A 26,854-nucleotide genomic window follows, 5' to 3' on the forward strand; every position below is an offset into this window, starting at 1 on the left:
TTCCTCCTTTTTTTGCTGCATTCTCTTCTTCCCTCCCCCACCCCGGCTCTCTTTCCTCTCTCCCTTTTTCTTTCTGTCTCTCTCACCCCCCCCTCCACCCCACCCCACCCCACCCCTCCACCTCCTCCTCTTCCTCCACTCAGCTTCACTCCCCCTCCCTCTGCTTCTTTCTTCCTTATTCTTTCTCCCCCACGTCTGTCTCCCTCCCTCCCTCCCTCTTTCCTAACTGCTTTTCTCTCCTTTATTTCTCCTTCTCTTTTCTTTTGTCACTCAATTTTTTTTTCTTCTTCTGAATTTCTCATACAGTATATACTTCAGGTTGTCTCAATAGTTAATTAGTTTGAATGTAGGAATAATGGCAGCAAACTGCGGGATCTCTGGAAAGTTAAAATTTTTAACGTTTCTCAGACATTATCTGTCTGAGTGTTTTGCTGCTGACAGACGCGCCTCCACCCAGAGTCTCTATGATTGTTTGTGCATGTTGTGAAAGTGTGTATGTGCCTCTATCTGTGCCTGCTTACACACACACACACACACACACACACACACACACACACACACACACACACACACACACACACACACACACACACACACACACACACACACACACACACACACACACACACACACACACACACACACACACATACACACACCTAACCCATGTATCTATAAACATGTTTTGCATGTGTGCGTAAATTCAAATATATCAGTGTGACGAGCTGCTGATTAGATTTTAGAATTGTTTGTGGGTTTCAGCACATGCTTGTAGAAAAAAGGGAAATGCAAAGTATGAAGTGTGATCAAGAAGAGATAGAGCTTGTGTTTCTGTGTGCCTTAAAGAGAAATGTGTGTTGAAGGGTCATGCTGAATTGTATGTAGTGAGAAAGGGAGATAAGATGTGTGTGCGCGTGTGTGTGTGTGTATGTATGTGTGCGTGTGTTGTAAGAGAAAAGAGGAGAGAAAGAGAAGTGAGATGGGAAGGAGAGGGTGGGAGGAAGAGAAAGAAATGGGGTGATGCTGTGTGTATGTGTCTGTGTGTCTGTGTGCGTGTGTATACGTGCGTGTGCATGTGTGTCTGTGTGCGTGTGTATGTGTGTATGTGTGTCTGTGTGTCTGTGTGTTTGTGCGTGTGTGTGTGTGGTGGAGGGCTGGTGGTGGAGGGGGGCAGGCACAGTCAGTTCTGATAACAGCAACAGTAGGAGGAGGATGAGCCGTGGGACCGCCCCACTCTTCCACAGATATAAATAGGAGGTGGATTTTTTTACTCCACTCATTTCTCCTGAAGGATGAGATCCCTGAAACACCTCAAACATCACTCCAGGAACAATGTGGTGAGTTTGTTACCCGACAGATGCAGAGAGATGTGTCGCTGCTGAAGCGTTACAGGGTGGTTGGTTAGTGGTTTTGCAGTTTGTTGGTGAGGTATTTACACTAACTTGTTTGTGTGTGTGTGTGTGTGTCTGGTTGTGTGTGTGTGTGTGTGTGTGTGTGTGTGTGTGTGTGTGTGTGTGTGTCTGTGTGTGTGTGTCTGTGTGTGTGGGGGTGAAGTCAGATTACTTTTCACATTCACATGAGTAGTGGGAACACAGATAAGAGTTGTGTTTTCTGTCTCTTCCACACGTTCTCTGCTCCTGCTCTGATTGTTTGTCCTTAGGTGTCTTTCTAGCTGGAACTTTAAATGTGAAAGTACGGACTCTTGCATTTCCCTCCCCTCCTCTGTCTCCTTGTCATTTGTCTTTTTCTCTTTCATTTTGTCAGCCTTTCATTTTGCTGTGCTTTTTTCTTCTCTCTCCAGCTCTCCCCCCGTCCTTCCCTCCTTCCCCTCTTTCTCTCTCACTCACTCTGTCTTTCTGTCTCTCTCCGCCCCCCCCTCCCTCCCCAGCACCACCAGCCCCCCACACCCCCTCCCACTCCTTTTCCTTTCTCTCTTCCCTCCTCTCACATGCTCACTCAATCTCTCGTTCCCCTGCCCTCCCCTCCCTCTCCTCCCCTCTTTCTTTATCTTTCAGCCCCTCCATCTCATTTCTCTCTCCGTCTCCCTCCCTCCACTCCTCCCCCGCCCACAGCTCTTTCTCCTTCTCTCCATACCTCCCTCCCTCTCTTTTCTCTCACTCGCAAACACACATATACACACACAAACACACGCACACACGCTTTCAAATACACACCCAGTCTCTTTCCTTTTCTTTCTCACAAACACACAGTCTGTCTCTGTCTGACTACTTTAAAAGCAGTAATTATAAATGACGTGGTTATCAGGGCATCCAGGTCTACTCCCCTCTCCCAATACACACATACACACCCACACACCCACCCCTACCTTTATTCCTGCAATATCACTATCTCCTCTCCCTCTCCCCCTTTCTTCATACACTCTTTTCATTGCTCTTTGTATTCTGTCAGAAAAGGAAGCAGCTCTTGCTTGCATGGCACAGATTGAAGGCTGGTGTGTAGTCTGAGATGAAACCAGGGGTCAGGGCTTCTTATATATATTTTTCCTATCCAGTCAGATTCATTGCCGAGAAATAACCTGAAACCAGTGGCCTACAATACTCACTTCTGCTTTACCAGACAGAGCCGGTTTGGTCATACCACAATTTCTTCCTCATAGTTTTTCTGTTCCGCTTTTACAGGCAGTAGGGTAAACACGTGCATGTGGGTCTGAAACACTTCCGAACCATACAATTATGTTAGCGAGTCTTATGCATCGGTCTGGAATACAGAATGAGCTCGGAGCTCAATCGAATGTCTGTTATGGATATGAGACTCCCTGCCGGCATATATCATCTTTTTAAGGAAGCCCAGTGTGGCAGGCATTATGAAGTCGGCTATGGCGAGACTTTCTGAGTTTAGAGCTGAGGCGCTTTGCTCCTCATGAATGGGACAGATAGCTCTAGTGATGAGCTGACTGTGGCCAGCCAGGCTGTCTCGGGACCCCACAGGAAGTGCTGAGGACAGTCCACGGAAGTCCACTTCCTGGCTGGACCTGCATCCCTTGTTGTGTTCTTTATTATTCTAAAGCCTGTCAAGGAAGGAAGCGGGGTGCTAACACAGATCTGCCTTATCTCCTCAATCTAATGTGGATTCAGAGCAAAGAAACAAGGCGTAGTCCGAATGCGGCGTTCACACTGTTACCCTGAAAAACATTATCATGACATTCATTACAGGCCCGAGGAATAAGACTTTATGGCTTCTGGTGTCAATCTGGGACACTAAATCGTCAAAACTAAATAACAGGACAATTTCAATATGAGGCTACAATGGGGAAATGGGGTTATACGAGGAAGTGTTGTGTAAGGCAGATTTTGTAACAATGGAATAATGACAGAAAACAAACGGGCTCTAGTTCAATTTTTTCTGACTTTTGTTGTGTTTTTCTTCCAGGAGGAGGAGAGCAGCCGCTTGGTGCGGACCTACCCTAAGATGACTGAGAGCCAAGTGGATGTGGGCACGCAGACAGAGCCTGTGGTGGTGCTCTCGCTGGCTCAAGCAGCTGTTCTAGGGCTCATCTCCCAAAATGAAATCTTTGGGGCCACCATTGCTCCTAATGGCTTTTACACTGGGGAGCAGAGAGAGTGCCCTGCTCCACCACCTGAAGCAATGGAGTATGAGTACGCCGACCAGCTGATAGGGGCCAACGGGGACTACATAGCTGAGCCTGCTGGGGAGCCGGAGCCTCAGCCCCATTGCAGTGAAAGAAGACGACCTGGGCCCCGAGGGAGGACTAAAAGGCCCCGGCACGATGGAGAATTAGAGGGTCACCGGCAGAAGGCGCAAAGTCCACAGGCTAAGATTAAAGGTGAAAGACTGGAGTCTAATACGCCTCCTTCCTGCATTCACATGAACAGCAGGCATAGTCCTGGCAAGTCAGAGGATCCTGTCTCCCAACAAGGGCCTCTGAAAGAGGAGCAGTCCTGCGGAAATTGTGCCTCATGTGTGAGAGATACACCCAGGCCACAAACAGATGGACAGTCAGAACAGGAACAGGAAGAAAGCACTGGTAGAGAGAGGGAGAAAAAAGAAGAAGAGCTGGTGGTGGCAGAAGAAGAAGAGGAGGAAGCACTCAACCTTAAGACGAGTGGAGAGACTGGCAGTCCTCTCTCGAGCCGCTATTACGAGTCCAATGAGGTGGCGTATGAGTCTGCTGACATGTCCCTGCCAGGAGAGTACGAGGAAAACGGCCAGGCTATGCTGTGGTCGGACCCAGAAGGTCTCGCCAGGCGAATGCAGATCGACCGGCTGGACATCAACGTGCAGATCGATGAGTCTTACTGCGTAGATGTGGGAGAGGGTCTGAAACGCTGGAAGTGCCGCATGTGTGAGAAGTCATACACATCTAAATACAACCTTGTTACTCATATCCTGGGCCACAATGGAATTAAGCCCCATGAATGTCTACACTGTGGGAAGCTCTTCAAGCAGCCGAGCCACCTTCAGACTCACCTGCTCACCCACCAGGGAACCCGGCCTCACAAGTGCACCGTTTGTGAGAAGGCCTTCACGCAGACCAGCCACCTGAAGAGGCACATGCTGCAGCATTCGGACGTCAAGCCCTACAGCTGTCGCTTCTGCGGCCGCGGGTTTGCCTACCCCAGCGAGCTGCGGACACACGAGAACAAACACGAGAACGGCCAGTGCCATGTCTGCACCCAGTGCGGTCTGGAGTTCCCGACCTACGCGCACCTGAAGCGCCACCTGACCAGCCATCAGGGCCCCACCACATACCAGTGCACAGAATGCCACAAGTCCTTCGCTTACCGCAGCCAGCTGCAGAACCACTTGATGAAGCACCAGAACGTGCGGCCCTACGTTTGCCCAGAGTGCGGCATGGAGTTTGTCCAGATCCACCACCTACGACAACACGCTCTTACTCACAAGGTACAGGCAGCGCACGCCCTTGCACTTAAGGTACTGAAACCTGAAAATATGCCCTTGTTAAATTTACCAAGTTATGTGATAAAAACAAAAACCCAGGAGTGGACAGGCACCATTCAGCCAAACATTACTAAACTTTTTATTTAAATATAGAAAATTCAAGCATATTAATGGATTTAGGAAAGTAGGGAAGTATTTGAGCTTCTTCCACTTAAAAGTTCTCTGTATGAATCCTCATAGAAAATAGAAAACATATTGCACACACTTGCATTCTTTTTTCCAAAACCAGTTGCTTTGTAAACATAGCCATCAAAGGCCTCAAGTTTTTTTGTCTGAAAGTTTTGTGTGCTTTGTGTGGTGTCATACACGACTTCCTTCAGATGAATCAGTCTTTCTCTCCATTTCGTTTGTCTGTTATATTCTATATACATAGATTTTTCTGGCATTGGCTTTTGTTCAAATATTAAAATAAAAGTTAAATAAATATTGAAACTAAAGAAAGACAAAAGTGGATTATCTCCTTTATGGAGACTTTTTCTACTCTACATCTTTCAACACTTGGTGGGGCTCACGTTATCTACAAGACACGGATCAAAGCTAGAAAGCAGTTGCTCAAGCACATGCACACACGTGAGCTCCTTCTGTGTGTTTCTTCCTCCTTTTTTATTTTTCCTCTCAAACATACATTTAGCCAAATTAAACGGACGACTAACACACTTTTTATTTCTTTGTCACCCCAGGGTATGAAAGAATTCAAGTGTGACGTCTGTGCCAGGGAGTTCACCCTGTCGGCCAACCTGAAGAGGCACATGCTGATCCACGCTAGTGTGAGGCCCTTCCAATGCCACGTCTGTTTCAAGACCTTTGTGCAGAAACAGACTCTTAAAACACACATGATCGTCCACCTGCCGGTCAAGCCTTTCAAATGCAAGGTGAGTGAACCGCACGGCCTTTTACCTCAGGTCAAACTGGGCGTCCGTCACAATGGGGCTAGGACGGGTACTGACCATTGTGCTCTCGTCTCTCAGGTATGCGGAAAGTCGTTCAACAGAATGTACAACCTCCTCGGCCACATGCACCTCCACGCCGGCAGCAAGCCCTTCAAGTGCCCTTACTGCTCCAGCAAGTTCAACCTGAAGGGCAACCTCAGCCGACACATGAAGGTCAAACACGGCATCATGGACACCTCAATAGATGGACATGGTAATTACACCCTGCTTTGATTGACATCTGAATCAGCTGATGAGTTGTGTGTGGCAAATTTCCTCGTGAGGCTTCGTGTCACATTATTATCCCTCAGTCTGTCTCTAATGCACTTTGACTCAGCATGTACTGTAATCTAGTGGCCAAGTGTTTTTGATGTGACTCTGTCCCTCCTCCCTGTGTGTTTAGTAAATATAGAAGTGCCCGGATTAGACATGCCTGTCTCTATCAGTGGAGACTGAAACTGAGGCAGAGGAGGAGGGGCAGTCTATACTGGCTGCCCCCCGATGAAGGCCATGTGTTTGTGTGTGTGTGTGTGTGTGTGTTTTGAGGACAGTGCATGATCATGTTTGTGTCTTTGTTTACTTCTTCAGAGCCCCCCCAAGACACAGAAGGCCAAGAGGACTACGAGGAGGAGAGCTTTGAATTCAGCGAACGAGAAAACCGGGCAAACAACAACAACACACCAGACATTGCTAAACTATCTCAAATTGAGTATTACAGCACCTATGGGAAGGGCGCAGGGCGTTTCAGCACTGCATGAATTATTAAAATGACCCCGAATTCAATATAAGTGTGAACTAATGAAAATGGGATTGTTCTTTTATTATAATAAAAAAATAATAGTTTTTTTTTCCTACTGTTAAAAGCATAGTGCTTTTGATGTTCTTCAAGGGCATGAAGACGCCCAGCAAACTGCACATTCATATGCACTGGAATATTCGTATTGCTACTAAATTTGTAAACGTACACTTTTTAACGTAATTTACATAGTTGTCATCTCTAAACCACTGCAAATCTACTGAATACATATATTATATTTGAGAAAAGTGCACAGTCAAAAATACTTAAGAGATTAAATGAAATCTATATAAATACATATATGTTGTCAGTGCTTTGTTGCTTAAAAACAGGATCATCATCTGAGCCTTATTTGGAAAAGCACATTATTTTTCAACAAGCATCAAAAGCCTATGTTGATGTTTGTGCGCTTACCCATTCAGACGACCTCTCAGTTTGCTGGGGTAAACTCATGTGAAGGGTTAAAGAAGGGAAAAAGTGTAACTCCTCTTCTCACTTGCCAAAGCTTTTCAAGTTGCAGAGGTCAACAATTCACTTTGATTTATACTGTGATGAATTCAATTTGAGGTCTGTAAAAGGACTTAAATTCCATTGGATTTTCAGTCCGTGTTTTATTGTATATTATTGTACAGGATGTATCAGCCGTCTTGTTGATGGCTGGTGCTATAATCAGTGCGTTGCACTGAGTACCGCTGTGTCTACATTTTAGGTTTCTGCATTAACAAGCATCACCCTGTATTGATCTCTAGTCTATGAATGTAAATGTTTCTGTGGAATGTTTCAAGATACTAATGGAAAAAAAAATCAAAATACCCTTTTTTTTTTTTTTTTTTTTTAAATGGTCGTAGCCCTTTACCAAAGAATTGGATCAATCTTGCAGCAACAGGAACCGTCAGTGTCTTCGTTGACGGTGTGTAGAGCTGGGACATTGGATTTCTTGGGGTTCATTCGAAGACCTCGTGAAATTACATTCAGGTTTCCCTCCCATCTGTAGATCTCTTCAAAAGATTACCACGGAGAGCAGACTATGGTACAGCTCCTCTTTCCAACAAACCTCATCCAGGCCTTTACGAGACAAGACTGCAGCATTTTTCAAAAGCAATGCAAACCCTGCATTCACATCTCAGCCCTTTTTTTAAATGGATGAATCTCAACAAGAATTGTCCCAAAAAAACTCGGAGAGAAATATTAAGTGCCCCAGTGTGTCTGTGAGAGCGTGCCATCCATCATGCTGTACTCTGGTCTCAAGTGATGAACGACAACCTCCCAACATGTGACAGGGCCATGGACCTCATGGAAAATGATTTGGGAAATGCTCATTCTATTCAGTTTCCCCAGTGCTTAGCTTTTCAAACTCGTAACCTGAAACAACGTATCCATCCGCAATGTCGATATAGCGAATTCAAAAATAAAAATGCTACTTTCTGTGCATTTTTCAGCTTCTGTGTTCACTCCATCACTGTTTTAGTGATGCTACAAAGGGAAACATGCTTAAATGGCTTTCTGTATTAGACAATGTGGAGATGATGTGGATAGAAATGTATGTACAATGTTGTGTACCAGACAATACTGTAAAAAAATAAATTTATTTACCTTTAACAAAAGCTAGTATTTGTTTGTTCAAAAAGAAAAAACACTAGTAATGGGTCAAACACGGGATTTATTGGCAAATGTTTGACATGGGATTCAGTCCTGCCCAAGGCATTACACAGTAATCGAATACAGTACTTCACATAACAAAAATAAAACCTTGCAAACATGTGGGAAAGATAGTGAGGGAGGCATCAGGTGGAAGGACAACTCTCATCTGTTAACTACCCTAACAGAGCACTACATAACCCTACAGTACTTATTTTTCTTCCTTCAGATGAGGTGCAAGTGGATTTATTGACCTTTTACGTTAAAATGAGGTACAAAACAGAGGAGTGACATCGCCATCTCCAGGAGAACTATATATTCTTTCAAGTCCTTCACTTGCCGAGGGCTTTCTCCAGGTTTGTCTTGATGGCGTCGAGGAAGTCCGTGGTGTTGACGTAGTGCTCGTTCAGCTTGACACTGAGAAGGCAAGACAGGACAGAGCAGATGAGAAAATTCAATATTGCACTACAAGAAACAAGACCAAAAAACTAATAGCAATACAATAAGTGAGATTTGTATATTATCGGGAGTTTGGTATGGTTATTGCTGTTAGTTACAGTTCTTCTAATGACTTGAATAAAAAATAAATGTTCTGTATTTACACGTGTCTACAGAAATGTTATGTCCTTAAGAAAAGTGCCATTCAATATTTGGCTCATATGTGAGGTTCAAATCTTCATGGCTAAAAGAAAATTATAAAAAAGATGCTAAAAAGAATAAGATGGAAACAGGCCAGTGCAACTATGGATAATCTAGAACAAATACCAGTCATTTGCAGAAACAAGATGGTGAGCACAACAACACCTCCACCAGAGCTACTCAACCCTTGATAAAGGGTTTAATAAAACGTTTAAAGAATAAAATATTCAATCTGTACCTGCATCTAGTCGAACAGTCTGGTAAGACTTTGTTCTCCTTCATTCGTGTGCATTTGAAATCAGCAAAAATCCGCATGCGTAATATTTCACTATAATAAAAGTCTCCTGGATCCACACTGTCATTTGCAACAGAATGAGGAATCGTTTTTTCTGACCATGTCCTCATGTTCAAACAAACCTCACCAATCATGTTTGAGTTATTCAGCAAATACACTAACATGTATTGCTTGATAGCAGATCACAACAGGAGTAAGAACCAACAAGGTTAAGACTGATCATGGTGGTGATTTCATAAAATAATCATCTTATGTTAAAAAGGAAGAAATCTGCCACCCAAATTATTCATGTTTGTGTGCATATATGAACTTGCTGTCCCAAAACATAAACCATCAACAACAAAAAAATACACACTTTATAAATTAAGCCTGTAACGATGGTCTTTTTCAATTGTTTGGTGTGTAAAATCTCAGCAGTGAAAAATGGCCGATACAAAATACATATAACAAGCCAAGGTTCAAAATGCAAACAGCATCATCAGAAGCACATTCTCAATATTACAGGATTGTAGGGGATTGTAACTAAGGGTATGTTCAGCATTTTATCCAAAACATTGTTGAAAATAAAACATTTCTAATGACTCCTTGTTTTTTTATATTCTCATGCAAGCCATTTTCAGTGCTTACAGGTGCCCGATGAGTTCATATCCACGATGGTTTCTCGCACGCTTGTTATTCTACATGCTCTAGGTGTGATGTCCCAAAGGAAACAGAGCTTTCCACTCTTTATTTTCAGTGTCTCTGGGGCAAGATGCTTCCTCACACCATCAGAAGTCTCCCAGGTAAAATATGCCATTTTTGTAACCATGCACGCACCCAGGACATTTGGGTTTGAAACTGATGACTCCATTCAATATGTTGACTGTGTCTGAACATGTCGACTTCGCTGATGAGCTGCCTGACACTGAGGATAAAGATCCCTATTGGATATGTCCAGCATATTACTGAACTCAAGCTCAAGACCATCTAATGAAAATGGCTACAGAGTGCAAATAATCATCACCTTCATCATCTTTGTAATTGTGTGTTACAGAAGTCGATGTTACATTAACAGCTGAAGTGTAAAACTAAAGATTTAATTTAGAAATAAACTTACTTGGGCAGGCCATGGATGCACCCGGCGAGGTCCTTGGTCATTATACCACTCTCAACAGTATCAACACACACCCTCTCCAGTGTTTGGGAAAACCTGCAAGACAAACACACATATTTAGAACGTTCATCTCCTCAAGGGTGAGTGCGTTTGCTTTAATGTTAAACTTCTTTTACTTAATAAGGTCTTGGTTGCCGTCGAGTTTGCCACGATGCTCCAGGCCTCTGGTCCAGGCAAAAATGCTGGCAATGGGGTTGGTGCTGGTTGGATTTCCCTGAAAATACAGTTTAGGATAATGCTAGAGTTTTAACTACACATCAAATACTGATTGCAGGCATCTGTGTAAACTTGTCCTTCCTTATTTTCGCCACATGATGGCAGTATAACTCCACAATTTACAGTCTCCTTGCCAGGTGATATTTTAGCTTCTCACATTTTCAGTTTCACTGCTCAGCTGAAATGTTCCCAATAAAAAGCCGCGTGGTTACTGACCTTCTGGTGCTCGCGGAAGTGCCGGGTCACGGTGCCGTGGGCAGCCTCAGCCTCGATGGTCTTGCCGTCAGGGCAAACGAGAACTGATGTCATAAGTCCCAGAGAGCCGAAGCCTAAAACAGGAAACAAAATGTGCCAAAAATGTTAAGGGTCTTGTGGGTTTCAGTATTTTGTAAGGACATTATTTCTTAGGCGGTAAAAGAGTTTCCGAGCCGCATCTCACCCTGTGCAAGGATATCTGATTGAACATCTCCGTCATAGTTCTTGCAGGCCCACACAAAGGCTCCAGAAGACTTCAGCACTTGGGCGACCATGTCATCAATGAGCCTGTGCTCATACCAGATCTTCAGCTTGTCAAATTGAGGCTTGTAGTTCCTGTAAAGAAAAATAAATAAATTAGAGTTACATTTGGCTAATTAAAATGTTAAACAAAAACTTAAATTAAGAATGAAAATGGCCCAGTTAACTATAATAACCTATATAATCATAATCCTCATATTTCTAAAACAAAGATAAGAAATTGATACCAGTTTCTTTGTGCAGCAAAAAGTGGACCAGAGACAGATGATACTTACTTTTCAAAGATTTCCTGGAAAATGTCTTTAAATCTGCCGTCGTAGGCTTTGAGAATGGTGTTCTTTGTGCTCAGGTACAGGGGCCACTTCTTGCCAATAGAATACTGGAAGCAGCTGTGTGCAAAGCCGGCAATAGACTGTTGGGAGAAAAAAACAAACAGTTTGTGACTACTGTAGGTTTTATCAGTACTACAGAGGTGAACAACCTTCCTCTTGACAAGTTGAAAGTAATCTACGATGACCTCTGATGTTGTTAAATCAAACAGACCCTCTGACGAAGGCAAACACAACAGTGGGAAAGCAGGTTGAACAAGGTTGGCCACTGCTTATGACTGCTGTTTTAGTAACATTTTTACAAAGTGTTGGCAGAATTCAAAAGAGACATTATGGTCATAAAGCATCAAAGTTAAAATAAAATACGTTAACGTATAGTAGTGAATGCATAGGTAGTAACTAAATGAATATGAGCTTCTAGAAAGGTTTTATGAATATTATCAAAGTAACAAATACAAAGGGAATTTACCACAAACTGTTTACCTATTGGTTCCTGAACCGTTTTTCCAAATTGACATGTCCAATACAAATCAAGGGCTGTATTGAACTGGATTATCCTGTTGTTGTACGGTTCTATTTTGATAGAGCTTCTCCAGAATCATCCCTTTGAGTGTGCACTCACCTCATCTGTGTTGTACATGCCCATTCCACAGCCACCAGCAGGAAAGTCATAGACCTCCCATTCCTTGCCTGGACTGCCATTGGCAGGTGTGAAGGTCATCTTGAATTTGCCAGGCTGGTCCACAACAAAGTCTGTTGCTCTGTACTGTAGAAGAAACACAGGAAGTTTAAAATCAACTTTTAGTTATTTGACAACAATCCTGAAAATAATTTAAGTAATTTTAAAAAAGACATGAAATTCTCTTTGGACTCACCTGATCACCGAAGGCGTGTCTGCCGATGGTGATGGGCTGTGTCCAGCCTGGTACAAGCCTCGGAATGTTCTTGCAGGTGATTGGCTCACGGAAGACTGTGCCACCCAGGATGTTCCTGATGGTTCCATTGGGGCTCTTCCACATCTTCTTCAGGGAAAACTCTAGACAAAGAAATTACTTTAAGAAAAATGCCACCAAACATTCCCTTCATATCAACATGCACTGCCAGTCAAATATTTTGGATCACACTGAAGACATTGTATGCATTAAGTAAAATGGGAGACGACTTGCATTGTATTTTGTGATACTCTGTCCCTAAAGCAGTCAGGTGATTACACAGACTGGGCTTTTACTCATGTCTTGGTAGTAGTAGTAGTACAGCACAAACTCTAACAAGCCTCGCTCCCTGACATTTTGACTACTTTTCACTGCAGATGTATTTTGATATTCCATTGGGTAAATAAACGAGTCTAAAGCAGTCTACCTTCCACTCTTTCTTCGTCGGGTGTGATGGTGGCACATTTGACGGCCACATTGTACTTCAATGTAGCCAGGGCAGAGTCGATGGTGACCTGGTCGTCGGTCTGGTCGCGGTACGGAAGACCCAGGTCATAATACTTCAGCTCAACGTCGACATTGGAAAGGATGAGCTAAAAGACCACAGACAAAAACAAAACAAGAATTAGCCTCAACAACTTTATCTATCACTTTCAACTTTTTTTTCGTGAGATTGAATAGAAAGAGCATCCTGCAACACATTCTGGGATCATTTGATATTTACAGTACAATAATATTCGTGATAAAAAGGAGTGAAAATAAAATTTTGATCTCATACTTCTCTACACCCCCCGAGCCAACACACCATCTGCCTACTCCTGAAGTCAATCAGCCAGTCACTGAATGTAACCACAGATGCCCCTCCCCCACCATTCATACATAATCTTCCACACAACCCTCCCTTCACATCAACGTGTCGGTCTGTGATAAAACAAACACACAGGCGAGGCAGACAGCGTGGGCTTGACTTCCTCTGAGAGTCACACCTGTGTTTGTGTGTTTACCCTGCCACCCCTGCACTGCACTCTATCACCTTTTCCTTGATGAACTCCCAGATGATCCTGGTCATCTCGTCTCCGTCCATCTCCACCACCGGCTGGGCCACTTTAATGCGTTTGTCAGCATCTGTCAATCAAACATGCAGAGGGTTCAGGTAAAATTGGATTTCATTCACATCAACATGCTTATCTATTTCACAATTTGATGCTGCTTAGAAAATAAATAACACAGGAAACGACATTGATTGAAAGAAGACAAAAAGGAGAGATCCTGTTTTCAGGATATCAGATAATATCTGAGTCTTAGAATACGCCTGCCTCAATTGATTATTCCCCTCAATAATATCTTTTTTTTAATATTACATTATCATTGCTGCCAAAAAAAAAGTCTGCCTATGAAGTATCAAAAACTAGCTGCAAAACTTCAGATTTTTGAACAATTTGATAATAGTTATAGCGAATGTGGTAGCATGCAATGGACAATTTGTCTCATTTGGAGTTTAAAGACTAAAAATATAATCAGTAGACCAAAAACAAACTTTGGTCCCTTCATATATGAACATATTGAAGATTTATATTGAACATGAATGAACAGGTAGGTTGTAGAGTGTCCTTGTAAACACACGGGTAGCATTTTGTATTTCTAAACAAAGTAAATATATTTAGTATTTTGTTTGTTTTATTTAAATACTACACTAGTGAGCAGTTGTGTGCATGTGACAAACAAATCAGGCCCCACTAACACCACTTTATAAAGAGACTTACTGCCAAGATCTTTGCAGCAAACCTTTAATCTGTAGCTGCCTCTCTAAATATAAGTTACATTTGGCAAATGTGAAAATATAAATTTAAGCTCTATAGTTTTCGCAAATGCTTCTGCCAAGATGAGAAGTCTCTGTACGGCCCAAAAAAAAACACGTGGAAGCAAATAACCCTTTCTTAAACCCCATGCATTAAAGTTTAAAAACATGGACATAAAACCAAGTGTGCTATAATTTTAAGAGAACAATGACTTTAGGAAGCATGATCACTTATTTGCTTTCTAATTGCTTTAACATGCAATAGTATCTCCAAATAATTGCTATCTGTTCTCTTTCTGCTCAGTGGGCGAATGTCCTGCCAGAAAGTTCTTTCCATTGAATAGAAAAGTACAGGGGGCGGTGCAGAGGATCAAGTGACTCTCAGGTTTCCCAGCCAAGTTAATGCCCCCCCACCACTGCTACTAAAGCCTTCCCACGATAATGCAATGAAAATAAGGATTCTAGCTTTCCTACAAACTTTTTTATGACTTTAATAAAGCGTCAAACATCCACGTGGGTAAGTGAATGCATTTGACCTAGTTGAGATTCTGAAGCCTTAGTAGCACCTGTCAAAACAGCTCGTGCTCTGCTCCAATGCACCAGACATGTAACATGAGCCCTGCAGAGTACAGATAAACGATAACCATGAAGCACTGAAAATAACCTCATCGCCAACTTGTGACCTTTATGTTACGCAAAAGCAAGTGAAAGGTTCACAGGCAAGTGGACAGGTTCACAGGCACGGCGATAGTCTGCTGGAATGTGTATGACCAGCGGCAAGTCAGAGTCTCCCGAAGTGTCACAAAGAAAACGTACATGTTAATGTTGGTCCAGCTGGCTAAGGTTGCTCGGCAATGTGAACTTGAGAAAGAAGCACCAGGTGTTAAATGTCACTCTGTGCACAATGAGGGTAAAGTTCACTCATCACTCGACCCGTTTGCCCGTCAGGTGCTTGTTTGGATTATTGTTGCGAGTGAGCTTTTTCTTCGAATATGAACTGCCTGTTTTTCTAAATTCATTATCAAGTTTTGTCCTTTTGATCCTCTACAGGACATGGAGTACAGGGAGTACTGGAGTCCATCATGACATGGATTAGTGATGAAAATCTATTCTGATTTTAACCTACATCTGCTAAACAGGAATCAGCTGTCACAGGGGAGATGGGGGTGGGCAGCGCAGGAGGGAGCTGAGTAGGTTATGCAACTTCGGAGCATATCAACCAACTGGAGGCTGACGGGTGAGCTGAAATAAAGTCATGTGGCCCGGCCTGCCACATCATTCGCACATGCATCGAGTAAAGTCTGCAAGGTTTTGTTCCCCTACTGCAATGGTAGCAAGAGAGGAAGCTTGGAAGTAGCAAGGTCTTTTGGTAAAACAAAAAGTAAAATACAGAAAACTATAACTTTTAGTCTACACTTATATTATTAATATTGAATAGGACTAGGTATCATTCAAAATGATTGAACTGGTTGAAATATAATGCCTGAGTTCAGTGGTTAAATCAAGCAGTTTTAAACCCTGCTTGTGAGTGTAAACATGTCTCCCTAATAAAACGCTCAATTATTCTAATAATCACATTTCTTAAATGCTTCAATCTTTAAATTTGGTCAAATCTATATTTGGCTGTAAAATATTTGAACTAAATGTAGTTCCATAAAAAACTAAGTGTGGTTTAAATGCAGGAAACATGTCATGAAAGAACAAGTAAACAAGACTTAACCACCTGGCCCCACATTTGCTGCCAACTTTGAGCATTTAGTGGTTTTAAATACCCTGTTTGTACCAGACGGTATTTGCCACTAATTTTAAAACCCGAGCTGGGAGGTTGGATATTTACTATGTGCTCAACTTGTACCAAGTTTTCCCAAGGGTAACTCAAAAATAATGAGTGGTGTGACCGGAACAACCTTTGGCTACGTGTCCTCTGTGGTTAACCATCAACAAAGACTGGGCAAGCCTTAAACCAGTTCAGTTTTGATCCGACACCAAATAAAGGCATGCGTAAGGTCGAGTAAAATCACAAGCTGCTACTAAACTGTTCGGCCATAAAGGAGAAACAAATGCAACACTTTAAAGTTTACAAGCTTTAGTGTTGTAGACTGACAAGGGCTTTGCAATCTCTATCCCCTGAAGACATCAGCAGCCAGGAAATGACATGCTTGTCAGTTTTACGAGCAGTGTAATTGCAGCAAACACAGTGTGAATTTCGGCTGCAATAAAATAAAGCAATCAACATTGTCTTGGTAGGATTAATATCGCAGATAACTTTGAATAAAACACTTAAGGAATGTAGTGATAGAGCCGAGGGGCGAGTGTTTGAACAGATCGTACACCTGCAAGTTTCTAAAAGATTAGTTTAATTTGCATTTAAGAGCAGCATGTGTCACTTTAACACAATGAGTTGTTTGCGATGCCTGAGACAAATCTGTGGATGCAAACTTCACCAATGACAAGCTTCAAATCTCAATGACATGTTGCCCCGGATCACAAAGTGCCCTTCAACCGGCCCACTGCTTTATCAACAAACCACAGGTGCTAGTCTGGTTTCGCAGGGAGCACATCTACTGAAACACCGGGACTTGTAGGGCTGCAAGTCCCTGCTGCAGGAGGGGATCTTAAAAATGTCTGCAGAGCCCACGTGATGAGTCTGGATCCCTGCTCCAAATCTCAGAGGGAGAAAGAAAAAAAAAAAAACTAATTTGGGTTGGTGTCCTTAAAAGACCTGTCAGCCTTGGGGAGGCAGCGTTAAGGGTTAACGGGGACGTCTGGTGGGGCTTTACAGTTAAACGCTGGGGTCATACCCGGTGAAATGCGAATGGATGCATGGAGGAAATCTGGAACTGAGCCAGACAGAAAATATGATGTAGGACAGGCTGGAGCCGCGGCAGCCATTGCTCGGTATGGCTGAGTCTCGTATGCAGAAGCTGACCTTGGTTTGAAAGTTTCCCAGGGCAGATTCGTGTTATTGTCACGGCGGCTGAACAGCAGATCATCAAGTGTGATCAGGATGATTTCACCTGGTTTAGAGCGATGTGTTTACCGTGTGATCGACGCCCCCCCCCCCCAAAAAAAAAAAACAACAATTTGACTCATCCGCTGTTTTTGTTATTTCAAGGGGGGGGCTGCTAATTCCCCTCCATGATCTATTCCCTTCTCTTTCGACGGGAAACAGGACGTGAACTCCCGAAGCCCCGTCAGCTTCCACGATGGTTTCGAAGCAGCCGGTGTTTCATTCATTACTAAAAACCCGCCCAGCTGCAAAACAACTGTTCAGGCAAACTTTAGACGGAGCAGAAAAGACAAGAGACGGCGGCTCTGCCTCGGCTCGTCGCGGTTCACGTCCCCGGAGTCGTCTTTCGTGTTTGTCGACGTTTGCACCAGATTCCCCTCGATGAGCCACGGAGCCTCCATTAACGAGCAGGAGGTGTTTACAGCCGGAAACCATTTAAACAAGCGGCAGCATCCCGGGGTGCTAGCAGAGTTAGCTCCAGACTAACGGACTCCCAACTAGCTCTCTCTCTAGCTCGACTGCTAGCTGGACAAACACAACCCGGGCAGCTTAGAAAGGGCTTATTTTAACACTAGTATATCTGTCAGGCGTTAATGCCACGGTGGCTGCCGGGGAAAGCCGGTTCTCCACTCACAGTTTCTTTGTTGCAAAGTCTGGCAGCTCGCAGCCGGGGCGAGCACCGCGGGGTTCCGGGAGAGAGACCTCGATAGGGAGCTGACGACTTTCAGATATCCAGCCATGACGCCGCGGCCCGAGTCACTTCAGTGGTCAACACACGACGGAGCTCGGAGCAGAGAGAGGGCAAAGCGACCGGAGGCTCCCCAAAATAAAGTGAGCAGGAGGAGCAGCGCCGCCCTCCTCCGTCCTCCTCCTCCGAGCATACGTCAGAAGTCACTCAGACACCAGGAGGAGGACCGTAGACTGAGGAGGACCCATGGGAGAAGCTCCACAAGCTCCTGTGTCAGATCAGAGGAGTTTATAACCATAACTTATCGTTATGTTATATAATGGGTCGAGGATTATTTTGAATCAGGGGCCACAGTTTACACCTTCCATGCACAACCCACATTAAAGTAATTCATTATTGACTGTTAGCTCCATAGCTTTCAGCAAACCCATACATCATTCAGTCTATTTGTCCAAGCACATTGTGTGTTTTAAAAAAAAAGTTGTCAAAGGGATAGTTCCCCCCAATCTTTCTTATCTTCGTGCCGGCAATATACTGAACTCTTAAAATTGGCAGGATTTCAATCACCTATTAATTGCAAAATATATTACACTATGTAAATTTAAATTAATTCAATATAAAAAAAAAGAAAAATTAAATTAAATGAATAAAAACAAATTTAAAAAATTCGAAATGCAATGTGCGCAATGGGCTTCTGCACAGGATTTGCTCAGTGGGCTTCTGAGCAGGATGTGCTTAGGTTTCTGCGCATGATGTGCGCAATGTGCTTCTGCGCAGGATGTGCGCGCAGTTTTGTTTTTTTAAATTTAATTTAATTTTATATTTTATTTAATTTTATTTAATTTTTTTTTTCATATTTAATTTGAAATGGTTACGGTTCATTTTTGTTTTTAAATTTACATTTGATTAGATATTGTGCAATGAATAGGTGATTGAAGTCCTGCCAACAGACAGCCTGCCAAACTTCCCCATGAGTTCGGATCCAGCTCCTGTGTCCACTGGTGTCCTGGTTCCACCCATGGCGGCGTAGTGGCGTGGGGCTGGCTCATCCCTGCGGCCCAGGGAGCGCATTTATCCGCGCTGGTTCAGGGGTAAATGATGCTGGTCTTCACAGGTGACTGACCTACGCAAGCCTGTAGCCACCCCCCACAGGAGATTATGTGCTTGTGTGTATGTGTGGCCGCGGCGCTTCCCGGTTCTTCCCGGCATTACGCTGCCGGTGCGAACATGGGCGAGGAAATGAGGCGGACCACTTTTCGCGGCGCTTCTACCTCCGGTGAGACCCGGGGGTTAGAGGATGATGGTGTGACGTTAATATATTGTTTTACATTGCATGTGTCACGTCATGATAATTCAGTCCTTTGTGCCGCCCTCTCGGCATTTCTCACCCTATAGACAACCGCCTATGTCGCCTGTACCAGGAGCCGCCCCTGTGCTGATGGATGGAGGATGGAAATGTTTGAGTCCACAGAACACTTCTGGAGTTTCAGGGGTAAACAGCATCGCAGCCCAATCCAATACAATTGAAGTAAATGGTGACCAATTCTTCAAACGTACAAATTACATAATGCCATACTGCTCCTGTGGTGTCATCCAAGTGTCCGTAAGCCCAATAATATATTTAGATAATGAGTGAATTTTTATCGTTCAGTTGAGCTATCCCTGTAATGTATTGGAAGTGAAGACCGTTTCCGCTTGTCTGGCTTTTGTCTAAACCTGCAATAACCTTATTGACCTGGATAATGAATTTAGTTTGTTAGTTTGGATGTCACTTGACAGATTTAACTTCATTTGAGTCATATTTGATTCAGACTGTGTTGCCTTTTCATGGCTGACTGTCTACACTTTGTATTTTGTACATTGGCAAATAAAGTGAGTGGGAACAAATGAGGACAGAAGCAAAGCAGCTAAACACCTAGACAGCCTCTGGTTTTTACAGACGGACAGCTGGGAGTCCAGGGCAGAGTTAACCCTGACCTCCTCATGACAGGATGATCCCATGCTGGCTACAGTCACTGTCTGGCATCACCAGTGTTTATACAGTAACAGTAGGTTCTTCATGTCTTCCCTCACAAGCCAAATTATCCTAAACACTGTAGAAATAAATGATGAGTGTTCTCAGGTTTTTGTAAAACTGGGCAATATGTAATTTTTTTTGCTTTATTTCAGTCTCATATAGGTCCACGTTTGTATAAAATGAAAATAAAAATAAAATAAATGACAAAAGATAAATAGAAAACCATCGCACTTTAAGTCCACAGGGATTAAGAACAGAGACAGACTATTGTTCAAAAACAAGATAAATACAGAGTGTCGTCTCAGTTAAGGTCCCTATAGTCACTTTATTTCAGTCAGTTAATCAAAACATAAACTTATACAATCATATCCTCAGCAGATCATGAAAGGTGGGCACATTGCTAAAGCCACAATCATGAGGCTTGCACTTGTCCATCTTGGAAGCTTGAGCAAAATGAATGCCTCATAGTATACCACCTGATGCTTTTCCAGTTTTCCAGAAACATGCAGGCAGAGAGGGGGAGAGAGAGCCACAGGTGGCAACAGGTTAGGGAGACAGAGTGAGAAGTAGAGGGGGAGTCAGGGGAGGAGGCTGGGGCAGAAGTGACCGTGTGAAGTCAGACAGAAGGAAAATAAAGGTTTAAATAGGTTAAAAACCATTGTTACTGTGCAAACAATTCTACATGAGTTGTTTGATGTATATCCTGCAGAGATAAATTCAATTCAGAACCTGCAGCCCTCTCTAAAGAGATATACTCTCAATAATATAAACCTTCCAGAAGGAAATGTTATCACTAGAAATTGAAGTAAACATCATACATTGATAGACATGGCCAAATTGACCGAGATCCCAAATCCTGTGCTCGATTGTTACATTACAAAATGCCTCAGCAGAGGGCCCTCTAAATTTAGCAGGGGAAAGTTACCATACTGGGAGAAGGACCTGGAAGTGTGTCATGCAGTCACATGATCGGCTCGGTGGTGAGCCAGCAGCAGAGACACACAGGTCACCTCTGAGGCGGTTACATTTGAGAATAGGGGACCTGCACTGAAACATGTCGGAAAGACAAAGACCGAAGTAAACACAGCAAGTAATACTCATACAAAGTCTCAAACTGTATGTAGAGCAACATTCTTCACATTGAGTCCATAACAACAAAAAGAAGGTCAGTGAAGGTCAGCTGTTCTATTTTGTCCCTGAAATGAGGTCAGACAAGGGACAATGGTGGTTACATAACCCTTTGACTTTCTGCAGCAACCTTTGAACTGGAGGAATGTAAACATGTCTACGTGCACCCCCCCCCCCCCCCCCCCCCTCCACAGACACTCAGCTGCTCAGAGGAAAGTCACTCTCCGATGTCACCCTGAAAACACACGGCTCCTTATTTAGTCCCCGTCCAGATTCTCTCTCTGAACTTGACAATGGTGGGGTGCCTTATTGTCTGAACACGTCAAAACTTTTACCCTCTACAGGCTAAGTGCTTTATTTCAAGAGTCAGTTGCTAAGCTGCAGCTCTGATCAGGCTTTTAATTCACATCTGTGGGTGTGATTCTATTATTACTGCCATGTCTGTGCTGCTCCTGCTGGTTTTATCTTTTGTCCGATCGTGCAGTAGCAGAGACACGTCTTCATTTAACAGCAGGAGTTTTGGGTATAATTTGTTGATATATAAAGTACTTTGTCTGGGTTATCAGACTTGATTGTTAACTGTGATGTGAAAAAATAAAACTGATTCTGGGGCCTTATTGTGATGCATTTGCGCCATCTACTGGAGTCCTTTAGAAGGCACCGAGGCTGTGATAGTGAGTCTCTAGGGACCTCTGCCGGAGGGTCAGCGGAAATTGCTTTTTGTATATTATCTCCAGTAGTAACGTTATATGCAATTAATTTATTTTCTATTATTTTCTACTTTAACTTTACTGTCCCCAGAATATTTGCTGACAAGGGAAACACGGGACACACCCGCATGTATCCATGAGGTATGAGAATCACTATAATAATAAACCTTCATTTAAATTATTCAAATATGCTGCATAGATAGATAGATATTTGGCATACTATACCTAGACTAGTGCAAATACGAGAATGGGATAATAATAATAATAATAATAATAATAATAATAATAATAATAATAATAATAATAATAATAATAATAATAATAATAATAATAATAATGATAAAGCTGTTGTGCTCTTACCACCCATTCCTTCCTGCTCTCTAGTCTTGAGCTAAATTATACAGCCACAGGTCTATTTGTGGTTGTCTAATTATACAAAAATAAAGGTAGCAACAAGTACTTTTTATGTAATATATCTAATATATCAAAATTTTGTGGTCACTTGGAGGCAGCGGAACAAATTTAATATTGACGTCATCGTATGTCATGGTGAACACATTTACACAGCCAGCAGACACAGAGCATCATCGCTGCTGATTCCCTCCACCTGGTGAATGTAAGGCCTGTATTCATTCTCACTCACTATGTTTTTGCTGTCCACTGACTCTAGCTGCCACATGCTCCACTATGTTCACAAATGTTCACCCACTATTTGTGCGACTCCTCAATCTGCTGGTATGTGCTGGACAGGAAATGTGACAACAGAGAATAGCTGCCTGATACAGGTGGAAACTAAAGTGATGAGACTAGGGCTGCAGCCCAGGAAACTAAAATAATGATCCGAAATAAAACCCTCCACATTTCACAAACAAATTATTCCATCTATTGTTATTGTATAAATATCGATAAGTGCAGCTTTAAAACCATTGTTACCTCTGCCAAGGACACTGTGCTTTCACCCCTGTCTTTTTGTATGTTGGTTTGTTTGTTTGTGTAGAAGCAACATAACACAAAAACAGCTGGACAGATTTCAACAAAACTTGAAGGATGTCGTAGGGAAATAACCAATTAATTTGTGCAGGTCCAGGATATTTTTAAAAAGCTTTTCTTTAACATTGTGAGATGGAATTTTTAAAAGGGATCTTTTTCAGGACAGGACTTCAAGATCAGGGACCCATCTTAGACATTTATTTTGTCAATAGATATTTAGAAGTGCACACTGTCCAGGCAACTGTTAATATCGAGCTTTCAGGCAAATGCCCATTTTATCCAGTTTGTCCATTTGTGTGGCGCGGCTTTCTAGCAGTTTAGTCATTCGCTCGACTTACACTTGGTCCATGTGTTAATTTTGCTTTGTGGGAATTAAAAAAGGTTGTCTACACCCTTTCATCCACACATTTTGATCCTAACTATTCATACATTCAATAAAATTAAGGTTATTGATGATCATGTGAATACATAGAAAATACTGATGTGAATATATTGTCCTCCTAAGAGAGCCAAATATCTTCATATTTCTTATCAAAGAATAATCTGAATTACTCTCATATTGGACAAAATTGCAGTATCAGAGTATTCTAAGTGGCCGTGTGATTTCCATCCTCTTTCATCACCATATCTTGTTCCTGTGATTGAATCAGCACAGTGGGAACAGGTCGAGTCTCATGTTTAACACTAAATTCTGCACTGATTACAGCGACTGTGCCCCTGAAACTGCAGCAGCCCCTCAGGGTCTGGATGATGGAGCTGCCAAGAAGCTGCAGGATGTGAGTGCCTCTACGGTGGCTTCGCCATAATCACAGTGACACTGATGATGACGATCGTTCTCTTGCAGCACAAACGCACCTCCGAGGGGCCTGAGGAAACACTGGTGTTCTTTCTAATGAGGGTCTGTAGCAGCTGAGCTCCCGCTAAATGTGACAATTGAATAAACATATAAAAGAATAAGGGAAATGCACAAGTTATAGACATTTATTCAGAATATACAACAACCTACTAGCAAAAATACTATCCATTTAATCATGTTTTAATTCCTAAACAGAAGCAAGGCTTCACAGGTAAGTAACATGGAAGCTGTACGATCTTTAGTTTTGATTGCCATTAGCGTGAAATGACATTTCAATTGACATGTTTCACCAATGTCTCCGACGACTGGGGGGTCAAATGTTATTCAGTGTTACTTGAACTCATTAAGAATTTCATGTGCTTTTGTTTTTTAACACTGTTAAGAGCAACTTTTTGAGTAATTTTTGTTTTCCTCCTGGGCGATAAAGTGCTGTTATACATAGCCCATTGGTTTACCTGTTTCTTAAGGCATGTAGTTCATTCATTCACATCACATGTATTCTGAGTGGTCGTTTTGTTCCATGTGAAACCAACAACATCGACATAAAACACATTTTGGTTACATCATCATTAATGAAAAACAATCTTAATACATTAAATGTATCTGTCAACTTTTTTGTTTAAGTTTCTTCATCTTGAAGGCACTTTGTACAAATTTGCTACAAACAGTCAAATTTCATGTTACTCTAAGCTACATCTCGGACAAGTGCATCACGTGTTTTGTTCTTTTTCAATGAAAGTCCATTAATTGTGCTAATTACATATGGACAAAGTGCACCCAAGAGGCCGACTGGCTACAAATGGACCCTGTGTGTTCCATACACATAACCTTATCATGTAAGAGAGCTAGATCAGAGGAAAAGTACCAGGTCTTGGCATTTACATTCAAAACTGTAACACATATACAGCAGATGTTGTGAAGTCAAAAGATGATCATCCTTCAGGTTGGTTGTAGCACAGAGAGGAAATCTATCTATATTGCTCAGTTTCAAAACACACACATACACACACACACACACACACACACACACACACACACACACACACACACATTCGTGTACTTCTATCATATTGAGGAAACCCATTGGTAGGATTTATTTTTCCAGTCCCTTTCCATAACTTTAACCATCTCAACTAATCTACATCTAATTCTAACTCTAAACCTGAAAGCAAGTCTTAACCCTTTAACAGTAACAGTGACAACCAGCTGAAATGTCCTCAATCGGTAAGATCTGGGCTCAAAAAGGATCCTCACAAAGATATAAATACAAGTACACAAACACACAAACATGTACATATATATCTATATATGTAAATATATATCTGTGTGTGTAAAAATCTCAATGATACATTATTCAACATCTAGACGGCTGAGTGAACTGAACCTGTGAACGTACTTTTTGACAAGTTAACATCTCTACTCCCACAAACCGTGCTGCATAATCACGTCACAAACTAATGAGCCAGCTCTTCAAAATCCGAAAGCTGCTTCATCTGCTCTACTTGCATAGAGTGCCTTCTTATCAGTTTCTTCTTGGAATGGAGGCCGCCTCTCTTTGGTGTGCTCGGTGCTACTGGAGCTATAGATCTAATACCTGTGGAGAGAGGTGAGGAGGGCTTGCAGGCCCCGATGTCAGGGATGGGAGGGTTGGGGTTGAAGTTGAGAGGGGGCAAGAACCCGGGCCTGGTGTGAGAGATGTGGTCCAACAGCAGCGTGCCCGAGCCTCTCCTCTCCAGGAGGCCGGGTGCACGTCTGCGTGCTGTGCTGGGAGAGGATGTGCTGGTGTTGCTGTCGAGAGACTCTCTGGAGCTGGTCAGCATTGCTAGAGGAGAAGTGTTTAGTTTTCTTCGCTCCACGGGGACCTTAGGAGAGTCTAACATCGCAGAGTCTGAATAGAGCTGTGAGTCTGAATCATAATGATCGTTCCCCAGACGTCTCCTGTGCATTGTGTCTCTCAGATTGGCTACTCCACTGCTGCAGCTGCTGCTGTCCGGCTCTGTGGGTACAGTACTGCGCCGTGCCAGGGGCTGGTGCTGGTTTAGAGACCTCTCATATGATGCCTTAGACAATGAAGGACCCGACTGCGATGTTGTCATTTTGCAGGCCTGTTCACCTACCAGTGGGAATAAACTTTCTTTCCCATCCACACTGTTCTGTCGAGATAAAACCGATCTCTTACTCAGAGAGAGTCCGTTTACCCCTGACACAACATCCTCCTCAGAGGTTGATTTCTTGCTCTCCTCTTGGGCAGCGGCTGCGGCCAGGACTGAGGGAGCAATTAGCCCCCAAGGCTCCGACTGGAGCCTTTTCAGCTGAGGCAAACGTGCACGTTTGGGGTTCACAGGTCTCCGTGTTGGAGACGTGGGCCCGCTGGGAAGCTTGGCAGCAGAACTAGAAGTTTTCAGCTTTGTCTGAAAACTGAAGACCGTATTTTGTTGCTCTTGCTCAGGATTGGGAGATGCACTAACGTCAATATCAGAGGGAGAGGTGCAGTATGCTGGGGAGGACCTCTCAACCAGCCCTGGTGATGGGGGGACATTCAGGTATTGTTTGGTAGTTTTCGTACCAGAAGGTGACTTGTCTGTGGTGATGATGATGACCTCCTTGCCTTTAGCTTTGCATGCATCCAGGAGCAGCTTCAGTGTCTCCTTATGATCTGCATTGATGGCATAGACCAGGGCTGAGGCTCCACTCCTGTCCTCCAGACTCGGATCAGCTCCGTCGCTCAGCAGGTGATCCACCACCTCATGTCCAGCCCTGTGGATGCAGGCTTGCATCAGAGCTGTCTTGCCTATTTTGTCCTGTATGTTGGGGTCTGCCTGGTTGTCCAGCAAATACCTCACCAGCTTTGCCTTGCTCACACTCTGCTGGTCGGTGTGCGTGGACATGCAGGCCACCATGAGTGGCGTCTCTCCTCGTTCATTGCTCTCATTGATATAGGCACCTCCTTCCAACAGGAGCCGGGTGAGTCTCAAGCGTCTGAGCCATACTGCCTTCAGGAGCGAGTTTCCATCAGTCCGCAGCTCCATGATGTCGGCCATCTCCCAACCAATCGCAGATCCTCTCAGTTTTGAACTTGAAGCTCACAGCCCTTTGAGAAAAATCATTGAAGTTGTTCAGACCACACAACAAAATATTAACAATTTCAAACTCATATTGTTTGTTGCCATCACCACCATCACCTCCAGCAGGTGGCAGTCTGTCCCAATGTACAGATTATATATATATATCTTACTATAAGGCTACAGATTTATCATACAGGAAATGCATCAT

The 26,854-nt window shown here is 43.1% G+C and overlaps 3 protein-coding genes across 3 annotated transcripts; 1 reads left to right on the forward strand and 2 right to left on the reverse strand.

The window, feature by feature from the left end:
• The first annotated feature begins 1,292 nt into the window (after nt 1-1,292).
• znf710a (zinc finger protein 710a) lies at nt 1,293-8,235 on the forward strand. Its single transcript, XM_061076746.1, has 5 exons — nt 1,293-1,337; nt 3,391-4,884; nt 5,622-5,813; nt 5,910-6,084; nt 6,459-8,235. The coding sequence occupies exons 1-5, from the start codon at nt 1,293-1,295 to the stop codon at nt 6,626-6,628; spliced, it is 2,076 nt and encodes a 691-aa protein (XP_060932729.1). The 3' UTR covers nt 6,629-8,235.
• Nucleotides 8,236-8,308: 73 nt separating this feature from the next.
• Nucleotides 8,309-17,998, reverse strand: idh2 (isocitrate dehydrogenase (NADP(+)) 2). The gene is made up of 11 exons (XM_061076630.1): nt 17,827-17,998; nt 13,418-13,509; nt 12,812-12,977; nt 12,328-12,488; nt 12,075-12,218; nt 11,399-11,535; nt 11,047-11,198; nt 10,824-10,936; nt 10,508-10,605; nt 10,335-10,427; nt 8,309-8,721 (listed from the first exon to the last, which is right to left on the reverse strand). The coding sequence occupies exons 1-11, from the start codon at nt 17,930-17,932 to the stop codon at nt 8,637-8,639; spliced, it is 1,347 nt and encodes a 448-aa protein (XP_060932613.1). The 5' UTR covers nt 17,933-17,998; the 3' UTR covers nt 8,309-8,636.
• A 7,037-nt stretch (nt 17,999-25,035) lies between these two features.
• Nucleotides 25,036-26,622, reverse strand: ankrd34c (ankyrin repeat domain 34C). Its single transcript, XM_061077156.1, has one exon. It carries the CDS (start codon nt 26,620-26,622, stop codon nt 25,036-25,038), a length of 1,587 nt encoding a protein of 528 aa, XP_060933139.1.
• Nucleotides 26,623-26,854: the final 232 nt, after the last annotated feature.

This window comes from Limanda limanda, chromosome 8 (genome assembly GCF_963576545.1).
Source record: "Limanda limanda chromosome 8, fLimLim1.1, whole genome shotgun sequence".
Classification (NCBI taxonomy): Eukaryota; Metazoa; Chordata; class Actinopteri; order Pleuronectiformes; family Pleuronectidae; genus Limanda; species Limanda limanda.

Excerpts from the sequence above, each read along its gene's own strand:
- znf710a (XM_061076746.1), top strand. The coding sequence starts at position 1,293 with ATGAGATCCCTGAAACACCTCAAACATCACTCCAGGAACAATGTG. Across the intron at positions 5,814-5,909 it reads TCAAGCCTTTCAAATGCAAG|GTATGCGGAAAGTCGTTCAA; the intron begins GTGAGTGAACCG and ends CTCGTCTCTCAG. Across the intron at positions 6,085-6,458 it reads CACCTCAATAGATGGACATG|AGCCCCCCCAAGACACAGAA; the intron begins GTAATTACACCC and ends TTACTTCTTCAG.
- idh2 (XM_061076630.1), bottom strand. The coding sequence starts at position 17,932 with ATGGCTGGATATCTGAAAGTCGTCAGCTCCCTATCGAGGTCTCTCTCC. Across the intron at positions 12,219-12,327 it reads GACACGCCTTCGGTGATCAG|TACAGAGCAACAGACTTTGT; the intron begins GTGAGTCCAAAG and ends TTTCTTCTACAG. Across the intron at positions 10,428-10,507 it reads GGCAACCAAGACCTTATTAA|GTTTTCCCAAACACTGGAGA; the intron begins GTAAAAGAAGTT and ends TTTGTCTTGCAG.
- ankrd34c (XM_061077156.1), bottom strand. The coding sequence starts at position 26,622 with ATGGCCGACATCATGGAGCTGCGGACTGATGGAAACTCGCTCCTGAAG.